The 17,840-nt window shown below is 37.1% G+C and overlaps 1 protein-coding gene across 4 annotated transcripts in view; it reads right to left on the reverse strand.

Moving 5' to 3' along the window:
• Positions 1-17,840, reverse strand: part of FOXJ3 (forkhead box J3) — a 167,277-nt gene that overhangs the window by 90,845 nt on the left and 58,592 nt on the right. For all 4 annotated transcript variants that reach the window (XM_078145506.1, XM_020983437.2, XM_020983434.2 and 1 more), the window contains one exon: positions 17,393-17,717. In XM_078145506.1, the coding sequence (XP_078001632.1) occupies positions 17,393-17,717 (325 nt within the window). The remainder of the gene's footprint in view (positions 1-17,392; positions 17,718-17,840) is intronic.

The raw sequence follows: 17,840 nt of genomic DNA on the forward strand, positions 1-17,840 counted from the left end.
GTAGTATAGGCCCCTGAAGCATCTTTTCCTCCAAATTCCAGAGAACTGGGTCTAGGAGCCAGAAGGAGTTCTGAGTAGCCCCTCAGAAGTTCTTAATCAGTTATTTGAGATTGAATGAAAAAGCAGGTGTATCAACTTTTTGGCCTTTTTGATAAAGGGGATGGAACTTTTACTGTACAGGGCTTCTGACAACATTAATGGTGACCATAAGGGAAGAAAAGTTCATGACTAAACAAAAGATAGAGATGTTCCCAAAAGGTAAAACTGATAATTGACTACATAAAACTAAAAAGGTTTTGCGTAAACAAAACCAATGCAACTAAAATTAGAAGAAGAGCAGGAAACTGGGGGGGAAAATCTTTGCAATAAGTTTCTCTGATAAAGGTTTCACTTCTAAAATATGTAGGGAACTAAGCCAAATTTGTAAGAAGAAGATTCATTTGGGGCAGCTAGGTAGCACCCACACCCCTCCATCCTATTTTCAAGGACATCTATCAAATGCCTCACTGGAATTCAGGTATACTGTGTCAACAGCATTCTACTAACCCTGTATAATAAAAGGAAATGAGTCTAGTGTACTATGACTGATTTTTATTCAACTTAAACTAGCCTTTACTCATCATCACTTCATCCTAGTACTCAGAATTTATATATTTAATAAAAAGTCCTAGATTTAACAGGAAAGCTCACTAGAGTAAAGTTTTAAAATATCTTCTTCCTTGCTTTGGTAAGATTTTCCTATTTCTACTCCCAGAACACCTCTCCAATTCATCAGAATTTCCCAAAGATCACCAACAATGTCTACAGTCGTATCTGCAATGTTTCAATACCCTTTGATATAATTTATTTGTGCCAAGAGATATGAATTCATTGAAAGCACCTAGGAACTTTCTAACCATCTCTGCACTCACCTTGGGTTTCAGCTATGAACCATTTTGACTATATCCTTCCCAGGCTGAAGGTACAATTCCTTTGTAAGGAAAAAAGCAAAATAATACATCCATGCTATACTACCTACTACCTACAATTGTAACTGCTATCTCCTCACCTACTCCCTTAAGATTCTATTCCTCTTTTCATCTTTCTTTTCTTGGAATATAGTTTTTAAAGTTCTTCTGTTCTATGGCATCAATCACAAGATCAGAGGATACTCAGATTTTTGGACACTTTTTAAAAATGGTACTTTTTTTTTCCAATTGCAGGTAAAAACCACTGACATTTGTTTTTTAAAATTTTGAATTCCAAATTCTCTCCCTCCCCTCCTCGCATTCCTCCTTTCCTTCTCTCCTCCCCAAGAAGGTAAACAATATGATATAGGTTATAAATATGCAATCATGCAAAGCATATTTCCATATTAGTCATGTTATGAAAGAATGGACAAAACAAAAAACAAAAAATAAAGTGAAAAATATTATGCTTCGATCTGCATTCAGAATCCATCAGTTCTTTCTCTGGAGGTGAATAGCATTTTTCATCATGAGTCCAGACACCATTCTTACAGGCCTTTATACTTTTTTTTGTATTATTCCCCAACCAACTGTAAGCATCTTCTCTTCTAAATATTCTTTTAAAATCTGAGGCAGTAATAAGATTCCTATGTATCCACTCATTAAAATCTTGCCTTCAAATGCATCCTTCACCTCCTCCTTTACCTTCCTTACTGAAATCAACTTTGAAATTTCACCACTAAAGTTCAAGTTACAAGTCATTACAAACTGTTAGACGATATGGTCGTCCTATTCCAAAATTCTAGTCATTTCTACTTCAACAGTAAGTTTCTAAATGTTCAGAATGAGGTCTGGAATAATAGTTCCCTCGCCAATTCCTCCACCTTTTAAAAGATGAAATTATTTAGAAAGCAAGTCAATAATTTATCAACTTCTCTGCTTTCAACATCTTCAATGTACTATGTGACATAGTAACTTGAGGTAGCTAGACAGCACCATGAATTGAGTTCTAAACTTGGGAATCAAGATGACCGCAGCAAAGTGTCTGCCTCAGACACTTTACTAGCTATGCTGATCCTATTTCGCCTAGTCACTTCTGGGAATAATAATAGCATCTACCTCAGAGTGTCGTTTTGTGAATCAAATAAGATAACATATATAAAGCACTTTGCAAACCCTAAAGCACTATATGATACCTATTATTATTAATATTATTGAGCTTTTTGTTGTTCAGTCATGTTCAGCTGTTTTCAGTTGTGTCTGACTCTTCATTTCCCCATTTGAGGTTTTCTTGGCAAAGATACTGGAGTAGTTTGCCATTTCCTTCTTCAGCTCATTCATTTTACAGATGAGTAAGCTGAGGCAAACAATGTTAAGTGACTAAAGGTCACACAGCCAGTAAGTGTCTGAGGCCAAATTTGAACCCAGAAAGATAAGTCTTCTTGACTCTAGGCCCAGCACTCTCATGCACTGCACCACATAACCTGTAGCATATTCACACCACCAGAGGGCTTACTTCTTTTTCCTTTACTCTTAATTTTTTCCACTTTGTTTTCCTGAGGTTTGTGAATTTCTAGCTAAGCAAATATCTTTTCACTCAAAACAATTACTTTACAACAACCTATTTTCTTTATATTGGTCTTTAGACAAAGAAACCTACATATGCCACTTCTGCTGTTCTTTCCAGTCATTTCTATACCTGTGAACTACATCTGATCAACATGATCCAGACTACCAGATACACTCAATCTGATGAAGTTTAATATGGTGGAGGGAGTTGGGGGTAGGAAAGGGAGGAAAAACAAAGGGAAGAGCCCTCCCAGCTTCATCAACACCACCAGGTAGGTTATCAGACTTGACATTTTAGGGAAGGGCCTAGGCCAGCCAACCTTCATCCCCTCCTGGATCTGTTTCTGACTTCCCAGTCTTTCAACACAATGCCCCCACACCCAAGCTTTTCAGCTTTTTCTGTATTGTCTTTCTCCTTTCAAAGGTAAGCTCCTTGACAGCAGGGATGATCTTTGTTTTTGCTTATATTTTTGTATCCCCAGTGCTTAATACAACACCCAGCAGATAGTAAGCATTAAGTGCTTAACAAACGTTTATAAACTGCCTGCCCGACTTTTCTCCCTCCCCTTCAATTTTAATATTTGAGTCCTCTCACATCTGCCAATCTTCCTGCCTTTTGTCAAATGCTCTCCTTCCACAGCCAATAACATCATTAACTCATTAACACATTCTCTAATATTATCTTCTTATCTGGCTATTAACTTCCCATATCCTACTTTCTCATCTTACCTTCAATCCTACCAAAAATGAAAACTGCTATCAATACTCCCTGAATCCTTCAGTTTCCTGCCTAAATCTACATAGTTTTGAAAGATACTTTCTGCTTCCTTCTGAAAGTATGATTTGTTCCCACACAGATTAACAGCAGTCAACTGTCTGAGGGGCACTGCTATTCCCAGGGCTAAGGATTCCAGGCTGTTTCCATCAATCTGAGGTGAAATGATGGCAGTCTTTTGACCAGCTTGGCACATGCAGCTTCTTATCTTTACCTCAAGAGAAGTTGTTGAATAATGGTAACTAAGTCACATCTTGGAAGTGGCAGTGAGGATATGCCAACTCCTTAGCCTGGTGTGTCAAGGAGCACGAAAGAAAGAAACTTTTATTACTGAAGAGTATGGCTGAGGATGCAGCACCATCTACAGGGAGCCAGGCTGATATGAGCAAAAATTTCCATGTTCCCAAAGGGTTTGCTATTAACCCTTTTTCTTCTCACTACCTTGAAGGGGATGATTCTCAAATCTGCACCCCTAATCAAGACCTCTCTTCTAAGCTCCAAAACTGCGTCTCCAAATATATATGGACAGATTGGGGGGGGAGGGGGAAATTGGATAAGGTTGTGGTAGACAGTGAAATTTTAAAGTTCTAAATCTTGAAGGTGGTATAAATGATAGATGATGGCGATCTAGGACGTGTCCATCCTGGCATAGAGTTGAAGAGGGGTGAAAGATTAATGGAATTCAGAAGACTGACGTACTAAGTGGTTAAGTTATAGTCAGGTTGTCAATATGAAAGTTTAGGTCCCAAAGGATGATGGTGAGGGTATGGGTCAATGAAAACATTGTGATCCAGGTCATAGGTGTTAAATATGTTGCCTGCAGGCTACATGCAGTCCAAAACATTACCAAGCTCAGCACAAAACAGATTAAAACGTAAAACATTAAAGTGTAAAATGTGTATTCAACAAAATAAATAAAAATACAATAAAACATGAATAACAGTACATTTTAAAACTAAATCAATATGTGGCCTGCAGGGATCCTTATGGATGATTTAGTGGCCTCCATTTCTAATTAAGTTTAATACCACTGAAGCAGATACTAAAGTTTCTAACTGAGTTTTATCACTGACCCAGGTTAAAAGTCATCGGGAGAACTGTAAGATTCATCTAGAAGTCAAAACATGACAGCAACAAGGATATGGAAAGGATAGTATAAATATGCTACATGGACCTCAAAAGAGGAAACATATTTGAAGACAGTGGTAGAAGAATGATCTGGAAATGACAGAATAGTGACTTAAGAAAAATGTTCACCTTACTCCCATGGGTTAGGGAGAATGGGAGGAATAGGTTCCAGTGGAGAAAATTTCTAAGCGATGTAGTGTTTCATTTAAAGGAAGGAGAAGGAATGATGGTTGAAAAGCTCTACAATATAGAAAAGTTTGTTGAAAATATAGTGTGATCCCAAAGGATACAAAGGAATGGTAAACCAAGTAGGAACAAGCATAGTTAAGAATAAGGATAATCATAACCAAGATGAGGATTCGGGAAAAGGCAGTATGTTCATACCTACCCTGTAAGACTGCATACTTGGGATTAGGGAGTCAGTACCAGAAAGAAGCTGATTGGTATGGCACGTTCCTTTGGAAAAATTTAACCAACAGCTCCTTCCTGACATTTGATATAGGATGTGAAATGTTATTCTGAGTATTTTGGAGTACTCTGTAGCTGCCTAATAGGAGAAGAAGAGGATGAAGAAGTTATCCTTGCCATTTGGAGGGAAAGGCTAGAGATGAAGGGCAAGTAAGTTAACCCAAAGGGAAAGGCATGTCACTATCAGCAAGGCTAAAGACTCCAAAATCCCATGATGTTGATACAAGGAGTGGATCAGCTGCCAACTAAAAGTTTAAAGCCAGGCCAATCTAGTAAATTTTAGAGTGCTGAGCTTCAGGAAATACAACAATTTAATTAACACTTAATTTGAACTCAAGTTGCTACCCAAAAGCTTATTATTCTAGAAGCATTTGTGTTCTACTCTAGCTGACAATGACATCTTATGTGACTGCACACTGGTCTTGCACATACACAATTACATCCTAACTTAGTTACTCTGCTCAGTATAGTCTCCACAAGGTATTACTTCTAAATGTGTTGATGCTGCCTCCTATCCACGGTGTTTCTGTGTGGGATAACTGAGCAAGTGGCTGATCCAATGTGAAGTCTCTGTGAAAAATAACTGCCATTTGATACTTCAATTGAATTAAAATATAATCTACATAAGTACATTATCCACTGGTGTGGATTGCACCCCATCTACACCTTCTTGTACCAAGGTAATCTTGTCTCTTTTTCAGAAAAATCCTCCAAAGCAGACTTAATGAATGCAATGGAAACCATCTTCAAGTTTCTTAATACTTTGTGGACACTATTGAAGAATTCAGTTTTTCACCTGTTATCCCTTGATTTCACTATAAGATTGCCCTACACCTTTCTCTGATCATACAAGTCACTGATAAGATGTCTTTTGAAACTCTTCTTTCAAACAAGTCATTACTTGTAAAACAATGCATACTTTTACCCACGAAGTATATTTCCGTTATCTTTTGAAGAATCTACAACTTCTGGTTCTTCTGAGATCACGGTACTTCAGGATTTACAAGCATATAGGAAATACAGTAAAAGATTGGTGTTAAATACAATTAGTAATTATAATTTCCTGCCAAATCCTTAATTGCTCCAAAGCAGGCAGAAACAATTTTTAGCACAACAGGAAAAATTCTAAGCTCCTTCATGGTTCTTCTTGAATCTTTTAATAGTTTAAAGTTAAATTCTACACTCTCCAGGACAAACTTTCAGGAAAGGACTACTTAAAAATAAAACTGTTAACAAATACATTATTTTTAATTTCTATGTAGTCTTCTGAAATAGATCCTTGTAACCCTTGCACTGTAGGTGGAATGTGTGTATGTATGTATATATATATATATATATATATAGAGAGAGAGAGAGAGAGAGAGAGACAGAGAGAGAGAGACAGAGAGAGAGCATGCACACAACACAGAAGGAAGTCTTGTCTGAAATTTATGCCTAAGCATTCAAAATTTTTCTTCTAATAAGTTTAAGTAAGTACCACACACACCCTGAATCCCAAAGTATTTAAAAGCTTATTTTCTGTTTATGACACAACATTCAGGTCTTGGCAGAGGCTGAGAAATCCTTAGCCTTTTTTTTTCCCTTTCACTTATTTAAAAGTTCACTTATTTAATCATCTAGGTTCAACCAATACCTGAAAAAGAATACCTTCAATGAGGAGAAACAAACTACTTCATCAGGCGTACATTTTACTTTTGAATAACTCTTACTATTACAATGTTTCCTTTCATTAAGAATAATTATCTCCTTTTGGGTCTAGTAAGCTGCTCATCTGTAAAAGATGTCGGTTGGACTAGATAGCCTCCATAGCCCCTTCTATCAAGAAAGAATGAATGAGCATTTACAAGGTACCATAAACAAAACACTATATTAAGCACAGGAGATACAAACAGAAAAGCTCTCAAGGAGCTCACATTCTAATAGGAGAGACACACAAAGGATCTTTGTTACAAGTCAGACGGAAAAGCCCCATGATCATTAGGTTGCGGGGGCAAAGCAGAGACTAATGTAAGATGTTCAATGTCATTTCCACTGAAAAATCACGGCAGATTCTGATTTCGAGCCACATAACATGAAATAACTTTTTTTTCAGTGCTTGGGGATACTGAACCCTCAGAAGTAGTTGCCAGACTACATCTCTACCAAGGTTGCTTCCTGGGATAATGGCTGTGTGAACCAGGCTGGAAACATAACTAGTAGTGTGAAGATTGCTACTATTCTTACCTGCCACCCGGTGGCAGTTGGTTGAGCAGTTCGTGTTAATGATAAGAGGCGAGTGGGCTTTTTTTTTTGCACAGTGACTGCTCCTCTCAATGACAGCTTCAGGGCCAGCATCAAAAGCCTGGGAGGCACTGCTACACCCAAGGCTCTTGGGCTCAGGATCCTAGGCTATCTCCATCAAGGTCTGAAGGGAAACAGTGGTTGAGGTAATGGCAATGATCTGACCTGCCTGGCACATGCCACCTCTTCTATCTCCCTCAGGGTGCTTTGCTATTTTAGATAGGCTGGCTTACCTACCTCCCTACAACTTCCACCCAGAACTTCTGTCTAACCCTTCTTCCATATAATCTGTGCTTCAAATACTTAATGATAGCTAACATTTCCCCCTTAAACTTTTCCACGAAAAATCTGCCCTGGTATGATATCAAAGTTCTTCATAACTATGGTCTCCTCTCCTCCCAATATTCTCCAGCTCCCAAACTGTTGAACTTTGAAGGAGGAAGTCAGTGCTGCAAAGTGCTGCGAAGGCCCAATACAAAGTCCTGTTATTTAATCTCAACTGAATCCTCATTGTTGCAGAGCAAAACTGAAGTCTTCCTTAATTGGTTCTAGGCTCACCTATCCCTCTCAGCAGCTGTTCCAAATCATTTCTCTGCTCAAGCCCCAACCCCTTCCATACAAACCTTTCTCTCAGATGCCCCTCCCACTACTTTCCTAAGAAAAAAAGAATACACATCATGAACTTCCTCTTTTCACAGACTACAACCTTCAATATGTTCACTCATCTCCAACTTTACTTTTTCTGATGAGAAGGCGACTTTTCTAATTGCCAAGGTCAACCCTTGATTGATCATATTATCATTGAACCTTCTTCTGTCTCTATGTATCTATGTTTCTACTCATCTACAAGCATGCCTAATCAATCTATTAAGTACTAGGAGGCAGCACAGCATAATGGATACATGGGTGGATTTCCATTCAAGATCTGAGTTTGAATATCTACTCAAATGCTTAGTAGCTGTGTGACCCTGGTCAATTTAACCTCTTTCAGTGTCTGTTTCTTCCTCTATAAAATGGAGATAAATATAACAACTACCTCACAGGACTATAAGAAGGAACATATGAGATTATATATAATGTAGATAGAACCACATATCTCTATGAAGAGACCAATATAAATTTATCTACATCTATGTCTAGATATCTAGTTCTATAGATGTACCTCTATCTCACTTTACAAACCTGAAAGCTCTATATAAATGTGAGCTATTCTCCTTTCATGGCCAAACTCCTAGAAGGAATTGTCTACACTCACCGCTTCCACTCTCCTATCACCTACTCATGTCTCAATCTTTTAAAATCTAGTTTCAAATCCTACCATTCAAACTCAACTGCTTTCTCCAAAGTTACCAACAATCCCTTCATTGAAAATGTAAAGGCAATTTCTTGGTCTTTACTCAGGCTCACAGCCTTGTTATCATCCTCAGTTCCTCAACGTCTCTCATCTCATACATCCAATCTGTCACCGAGCTCTGTCATTTCTACCTTCATGACATTTCCCTAAAAAATCCCCTTCTTTTCACTCACAGAACTGTTACCCGGGTGACACTTCTAGCCCTGAGCACAAAAATAGCCTTCTGGTTGGTCATTTTGCCTCAGGTCTCTCACGAATCTTCCTGAAGCAGAGATCTGACCATGCCACCCTGCCCTCCCACTCAATGAACTGGTGGCTTCCTATTACCTCTAAGTTCAAATATAAAATCCTCTATTTGGACTTTAAAGCCATTTACAACTTGTTCCCTCCCAATCTTTCCTCTCTTCTCACACCTTCCTCCCCTCCATGAACAATCTAAAATCCAGCAAAATGGGCCTTCTTTCTGCTTCTCAAACAATCTATTTCCTCCATTTTTCATTTCCTGACTCCATGCCTTTGCACTGCCTATCCCTCATGCCTGGAATGTTCTCCTTCCTTACCTTGGTCTCCCAGCTTCCCAGGTTTCCTTCAAGATTCAATTCAAATCCCACTCTTTGCAAGAGGTTTTTCCTTGTCCCTTGCTAGTGCTTTCCTTTCCAACAGGACCTATTTATCCTATATATATCTTCTACGTGCATTTGTGTTTGTATGTTGTCTCCCCCATTAGAATGTGAACTCCTTAAGGGCAGGAACCATATTTTCTCTTTTCTTTGTATCCCCAGCATTTAGAACAGTGTCTAAAATATAAGAGGTCCTTAATAAATACTTACTAGCTGACTGATGTCATTTCTCTACATGGCTCTACATTGCCAGAGGATAAAATACAAATGTCTCGGTCTAACATTTAAGGCTTTATACAGGCTGGCTACAACCTACCACATCTGCCTGATCTCTTATTATTTCCTTTCATGAACTCTACTGTCCTAGTCAAACTCATCTGCTCCTATTCCCTAATGTCAATATTCCACCTCTCTGAGTTTTTTCCTAAACTTTCCCCTCTATACAGGTATCATCCCCATCCCCTTTTCTCATCTTCACATCCAGAATCCTTGTCGTCCTTCATGACTCAGCTTAAGTGCCTTTGTCGTTACTCTATTAACTGCAAGTGTACCCTACTGCCTTAATTTTCTTTGCACTACATTTATATACAAATGATATTCCTCCGTAGAAGGTAAACTCCTAAGAGGAAGGACTGTCATTTGTGACTTTATCCTCAAACCTTAGCTCAGGGCATTCCCCATGGAAAGCACTTAACATTTGTTAAATTTAATTCAATGGAAGCCAGAAACTTCATCGTGCACCAAAGTCCTCTCTAAGAAACATTTTTATATACACAGGAACAGAACCTTGAGGAACCAGTGCAAGTGAGACAAAAGATGCCACACACACACACACTAAAAAAAAGATTCAAATGAAATAGAAAAATATTCAGCACTCAATATGTACAAACCACTCACCATGCACTAGGAATACAACCTGAAAGGCAAGACAGTTTCTACTCTCAAGAAGCTCAAATTCTAATAGGGGAGAGAAGTAAGGAGGAAAAACAACCCTAGGCATGAGGGCAACCTATATAAAGACACAGAGACAAAAGAAGGACTACCATCCACATGGAACAGCAAGTAAGCCAGTTAGGCTAAAGTCTAGGGTACATCAGGGATAATAATGTATAATCAGACTAAAAAATCAAGTTAGGTCCACACTGTGAAGGACTTTAAATGCTAAATTGAAGTGTTTATTTTATCTAAAAGAAATGAGAAGTAACTGAAGCTTTTTGAGCAGAGTAATATGACCATACTATGCTTATACTTTACGAATATTAATTTAACAACTACAGAGAGTGAAGGAGAGGAGAGTGGATTCAGGGAAACTAATTAGGAGAAAAAAAGGTGTTCTGAGATATGCAGGGAAAACAAGGAAGAAGGGTTGCCATGACTAAACCTCCAATGCTACTCCTTTCTTCCTCTAAGTTCTTGGGTGGCTTTTTGTCATAGTACCTTTTGTGACTAATAGAATCTCAGAGATGGAAGCTTATTTGTCATTGGTCCAACACATACTGGCAAAAGAATCAGACACCCCCTTGCTTCTCAATCGTCTTTCTAAAATGTGGCAACAAGACCTGTACACAAAAGTCCAGACACGATGTGACTGGGGCGAGTGAAACAAAACTATAACCTTCCTAGAGACAGACACTCTGCTTTCCTTAGTGCAGTCTAGAATTACATCAATGTTCCTGGATGCCATCACATACTGCTGGAGCACACAGAGTTTTTGAAATTTGCTAAAAGTTCTAGATCTTTTTCAAACCATAATTCAGTGATATTTCCTTGACTTGGAAGATGATTTTTCAAAGCCAAATGCAAGATTTTACATTTAATCCTATTAAATTTCAGTTCATTATATTTGGTCCACTGTTGTTGTTTGTTAATCTTTTTTCGAATCTTGACTCTTTTCACCTAGTGTGTTAGTGAGCAATCCCTCTGAGATTTGTGTCATTTGGAAGCTTGATAACATGCCATCTATAACTTTATCTAAATTAGTGATTAAAATGTTAAATAATCAAGCACAAATCTCTGGCCTATTCCACTGAAGACCTCTTCCAAAAATGATACAGAAGCACTAACAATTACTTTGTAGGACCAGCTGATGATTCAATAAGTGCTGAATCCACCAAACTGTAATATTATCCAAGCCATATATCCAAGATAAACTATTTCTAAAATTTCTCTACTACCTAGTAACTTATTTTAAAAAAGAAATGAATTTGCTCTCTTTTTTTATTGTTTTGTTTTATTCTTTCCTGTGGTTCCTCCCATTGGTTCTAATTCTTTACAACATGACAAATGTGAAAATATGTTTAATATGAATATCTATGTAGACTCTCTATCAGATTGCACGCCATCTTGTGGAGTGGAGATGGGAGAGAGGGGGAGAAAATTTAAAACTTAAAATCTTATGTAAGTGAACACTGTAAACTAAAAATAAATAAATTAATATTTTTAAAAAATTAAAAAGGAAATGAAGTTCATCTGACATGGTCTGCATAAGAAGAAGCGATTACTGCCTCTTTGTGATCACACCTTTCTTCTCCTAGATGTTCATGAATCATGCCTTTAACAAAACATGCTAGAATTTTGTCAGGAATAAGTCTAACTCATAGTTTTTGAGTTAAAGAGGAATAGGTGTGCAAAGTAGATTGTTTAATAAATACTTATTGAAGAATACTATTATGCTGTAAGAAATGATGAAAGGAATACATCCAGGAGATATAATTTAAAAATTATTGGACTATCTGAAAGCCATGATCAAAAAAAGAGCCTAGACATCGACTTGCAAGAAACTATCAAGGAAAACTGCCCTGATATTCTAGAACCAGAGGATAAAATAGAAATGGAAAGAATCCATCGATCACCTCCTGAAAGAGATCCCCAAAGGAAAACTCCTAGGAATATTGTAGCCAAATTCTAGAGTTCCCAGGTCAAGAAGAAACTATTGCAAGCAGCCAGAAAGAAACAATTCAAGTATTGTGGAAACACAATCAAGATAACACATTCTACATTAAGGGACCCACAGGGCTTGGAATATGATATTCCTGAGGGCAAAGGAGTTAGGAGTATAGCCAAGAATCACCTATCCAGCAAAACTGAGTATAATCCTTCAGGAGCAAAAATGAACATTCAGTGAAACAGAGGACTTTCAAGCATTCTTGGAAAAAAAAAAAAAGACCAGAGCTGAAAAGAAAATTCGACTTTCTAATACAAGACTCAAGAGAAGCATGAAGAGGTAAACAAGATAGAGAAATCATAAGGGACTTATTAAGGTTGAACTGTTTACATTCCTACATGGAAAGATGATATTTGTAACTCATGAGACCTTTGTCAGTATTAGGGTAGTTGGAGAAGAAAAAAAAATTATATGTATAGATAGACTGACAGAGGGCACGGGGTGAGTTGAAGATGAAGGGGTGATATCTGGAGAATGAAATTAAGGGGTGAGAGTGAATATACTGGGAGAAGGAGAAAGAGAGAGGTAGAATGGGGTAAATTATCTCATATAAAACAGATAAGAAAAGGCTTTTACAGTGGAGAGGAAGTAGGGGAAGGTGAGAGGGAATGAGTCAATCTTATTCTCATGGGATCTGGCTTAAGGAGGAGATAACACACACACTCAATTGGGTATGGAAAGCTATCTTACCCTACAGGAAAATAGGGTGAAAGGGAGTAAGAGAGCTGGGGGATGATAGCGGGGAAGGCAAACTGGGGGAGGGGTAATCAGAAGCAAACATTTCTAAGGAGGGGCAGGGTCAAAAGAGAGGATAGAATAAACAGGGGTGGAGGGGGAGATAGGATGAAGGGAAATATAGTTAGTTTTCTACAGCATGACTACTATGGAAGTGTTTTACATGACTATACAAGCATAACTTGTATCAAGTTGCTTGCCTTCTCAATGAGTGTGGGTGGGGAGGGAGGAAGGGAGAAAATTTGGAAACCAAAGTTTTAAAAACAAATGTTAAAAAATTGTTTTCACAAGCAACTGGGAAATAATATATACAGGCAATAGGGTATAGAAATCTATCCTGCCCTACAGGAAAATACAAGAGGAAAGAGATGGGGTGGGAGCGGAATTAGAAGGCAGGGCAGATTAGGGGAAAGGGTATTCAGAATGCACACTGTCTTGAGGTTGGGGCAGGGACAAGATGGGGAGAAAACCCAGAACTCAAAATCTTGTAGAAGTGAATGCTGAAAACTAAAAATAAATAAATTAATAAATCTTAAGATAATGAAAAGGTTACTTTCAGAGAAATGTAGGAAGATTTGTATGAACCAATAAAGAGCAAAATAAGCAAAAGCATGAAAACAATTTGTAAAAAAAAATCAACACTTAAAATAAACAATTTTAAAAGACTTAATAAATCTAACTGATACAATAATCAATCATGATCCCAGAGGACTGATGATGAAGCATGCTACCCCACCTTCTGACAGAGAGGTGGTGGACTAAATATACAGAATGAGACATTTTCTTCCAATGGGGGAATAAGGAGAGAAGTACATGCTTGTTCACCAAAAAAAAAAAAAATAATAATAAGTAACTATTAAAATTAACCACTTGGTGACAGAACATAAAGTTACAAAGAGCTCAACTTTCTCTAGCATATAACAGAATTCCTCCCAATGCCTTCCTTTATAGAGGGCAGAAACTGGACTCTCAGTTCATTCCATTTTACATATGCTGCTCTACCTACTTTCAACTCCATGGAACAAGACACATCCTGGGTTCCCCTCCCTTTACTCCCCCACTTTCCTGCCTCCTTTTGTATGCTGTGTCACCCTTTAGATTCTAAGTTCCTTAAGGGCAGGGACTGCATTTCTTTTTATTAAATGTAACACCAGCACTTACCATAGTGCCTGGCACATAATAGGCACTTAATAAATATTTATTGGACTGTATTGGATAATGATGATTTTTTTCAGAGAAAATGATTATTCTATGGGCAGAGAATAGATAAATTATCTCATACAAGATTTGTTATAAAAAAATTATCCAATTCAATAACATTCATTAAGAATTTACTATATTTAAAAAAAAACCTACCATGTGTGAGGTACTGTGCTAGCTACTGGGATCATGAAGAAAAATGAAGCACGAGTATCTCCTGAGAGGGTAGGAATGGAGAGACAGCAAAGAACTGTAAAGTTAACATAGCTATCTTTTTGGAATGCAGATTTCTTTCAGAAATCATAAGCAGTTTGAGTAATGCAAATTTATATAACACAAGAAGTATCTGCACCACAAAAGATAAGAGAGGACAGAATATCCAATTTGTAGAGGTAGTGGTGAATTACACAAGATTAAGATAAAGACTACTCATGAAAGGGTTACCAAATATAGTAGTTAAGACAACGGCTTCTCAAAGGATGTGATATGAGAGACAAATGTGCTACAAAACTCTGGATATTATGTTACTGCAGATAAGTTTATGCAACCCCCTGTAACCTCAACTCCTACCCTCCTCAAAAATACCACAGGATTTCAAACATATACTGATAATCCCTCAAACACACTAGCCTTACAGTTCCTTAAATTACTCATTTCCAATGACCTACTCCTCCAATTTATCTCAGCCACACACAAAGTTAGGCATATCCTGGATCTTACCTTGATCTAGAATGTAACACTTTCAAGTTCATGAACTCTAAAATTCCCTTATCTGATCACAATCTATCTGCCTTGCAATCCCAAATACTTTTCTTTGTCTCCACAATGACCTGCAAACCCTCAACTCCTCAGCACTTTCCCAGACCATCACCCCTCCACTACTTACACTTCCCTCCTTTTCCCACCCTGATTTCTTGGTGACTTAATGAACAAAAAATTATTTTAATAAATCTTACTTAATTAGCATATGTAATACTAAGTACAACATCCACATAAATAAAACTTGTCCACTAATGTACATACTGACCTCAAAACTTGTAGATATTAAACTCACAGAAAACACAACAAAAATGGCTGCTTTCATTGAAGGGAAACCATGTGTGTATAAGTCTCTTTATCATTCTATGTTGCTACAAACTTAAGCATCAAAACAAAAAGCTACTGTGCTATAAGCAAAGAACTTGTGAGAATCATCAAGTTAAGAAATCACTGGTCAGAACACACTAGATAAAGAACCAGAAACAAAAAATTAAATTTCAGCCAACACCTTACAACATATATCACAATTAAGTTCAAAATGGATATATAACCTAAATGTTAAAGATCATACCATAAAAAAAAAATTAGAAGAGAACCGGATTAGTACAAAGTTCATAGACATGGCTTAATCACAGAGGAAACTACATTAGATAAAATTAATTAATTTTAATTACACAAAATTAGAAAGCTTCTACACAAACAAAATGAAGGCAACTAGGAGGAGTGAAGCTAATGACGGGGAAAAGGCCTAGTACCAAAATATCTCTGGGAAAGTTCTGTTATTCAAGATATATAAGAAACTAACATAAATATTTAAGAACAAGAAGCAATCCCTAAGAGATAAGTGGTAAAAGAATATAACAAGCAGACCTCAAAAGAAGAACTGCAAACTATTAAAAACTACATGGAAGACTGCTCCAAATCACTAATAGGAAAAGAAATGCAATCAAGCAATCCTGAAATTTTACCTCACACCCGGTAAACTGGCCAAGATGACTGAAGACAGGAATAGTTAACGTTGACAGGGTTACAGAAAGACAAGCACACTAATCAATTGTTGGTGGAGCTATGAATTAGCCCAACCAAACTTTAAAGAAATTAGAAATTACAATAATATAGTGATCAAACTGTCCATGGCCTTTGACCCAAAGATTCCTTTGATGGACATACACATACTCCAAGGATAGCAGATAGAAAGACCCCATATACACTAAAATATTTACAGCAGCAGTTTTTGTTTTTTGTGACAGCTAAGTACTAGAAACAAAGTAGATGCCTATGGATTGTGGAATGGCTAAACGCACTGTGGTAAATGAATGAAATAGGATATTACTGCACTATATGAAAAAATAATATGAAAAATACAAAGAAGCATGAGCTATGAATCATTGGAAAGTGACATAAACAGAACCAGGAAAAAAAAAGAGAACAATGTAAATGGAAAGAATAAAAAATAAAAACAAAAACTTGAATGCCATGTAATTTTAATGACTAGACTTGACCTTGGAAAAGATACAAGAAAATTTATCTCCCTCCCTTCTCTGTAGAGGTGGAAAATCTAGCTGTGGAACATTTTATTTCCTGTCGAACACAGCTGCGCTGGTTGGTTTTGCTGAAATGCTTTCTCCCCCTCAGTCTTCTTTTACTCTTTTTTAACAAGGATTGGATTCCTAGGTAAGGTGAAGGGAGGCATATATTTGGAAATAAAGGGGATGTAAAAAAAAAAGGTATCAATAAATACTTTAAAAATAAAAAGAACTAATTGGTAATCTTTGAGATTTGCAAGGAGTTGAAAAGTGTGTATGGGGAGAAGAGTAAGAAGTGGAGGCAGCAAGTAAAAATAACTCTTTACAAGAATTTATCCATAAACTGACAGAAAACAACTTGAGGGGATGAGGCAAGGTTAAGTGAAGGTCCTTCTTGTTGGTATTATTTTTAAAAAATGGATAGGGGAGATCTGGTCATATTTGTAAGTAAATGTAAAGGAGGTAGGAGAAAGATTTAAAGATTTTAATTAATTTAAAGATCAAATTAAAGTGAGATTTAATTTTTAAAATTAAATTAAAGTGAGAAAGAAGCTCCTAGTAAAGTCAAGTGGGGACAGGCTCGTGGGCATAAGAGACGGTTAACTAATGAAAGGATCAATTTTTTACTTTTCCTCAGAAACTACATAGCAAAGGTAGAGAGAAGGGATGGTCTTTGCAACCAAAATTTCACTTCAGTTATGGTCTACGTAAGGCTGGTAATAACATTAGAATTAAATGCAATGAGTTTTTACCTATAAGCGTGAATGTAAGCTTACCTGGAATGTTTCTCAGATGGCTACTGTAAGTGGATACAACAGGCATCTCTCCTATTACTCAGCCTATGCTGTATTTATCCTTAAAGAACTATTTTTATATTTTATTATGAATTGTTAGCCACTCAAATAGCAACACAGTTTCCTCTATTCTTTTGTATCTTTAAAATCACCTTATAATCTAAATATATTCTAATTTATTCTAGTTTTATTCTAGAAAAGAAATTTGAACTAGAACTTCAGAAAGTCAATGCCACATTTTTATTACTCATTATAAAAGAAAAGCAAACATGTTTAAATATAAATATTCTTACCTTCCAACCACTGCCAGCTTCTCTATAATACGGGAAGTTATCACAAATCCACTGATAAATTTCACTGAGAGTCATTTTCTTTTTGGGTGAGCTATTAATGGCAAATGTAATGAGGCTGGCATAACTATATGGTGGTTTCCCATCTTTGTGCTGCTGGACTTCCTCCTGGTCCAATGTTGTATTTGGGTCCAGAAGTGCATTCTTCTTTGAAATACCGGTTCCATGTACATTTTGTGTAGCATCAGATTTTTGGATGGCTGCCCTCATGGTGAGCTGTGGTAACCAGTCCATAGATGTGAGGCTGCTCTCCAGTTCAGATGTCATCCTGAAGGCAAATAGACTCCTTAGTCAATATCAAGGAAAGAACCCCTGCTTCTCAAAAAATCCAATATTCACAAATCTAGGAGTTCCAAAGTGAGGGAAAGCCTGAGTTAAATCTGGAGGAAAA

This window comes from Phascolarctos cinereus, unplaced genomic scaffold, assembly GCF_003287225.1.
Source record: "Phascolarctos cinereus isolate Bilbo 61053 unplaced genomic scaffold, phaCin_HiC Scaffold_726;HRSCAF=1367, whole genome shotgun sequence".
Lineage (NCBI taxonomy): Eukaryota > Metazoa > Chordata > Mammalia > Diprotodontia > Phascolarctidae > Phascolarctos > Phascolarctos cinereus.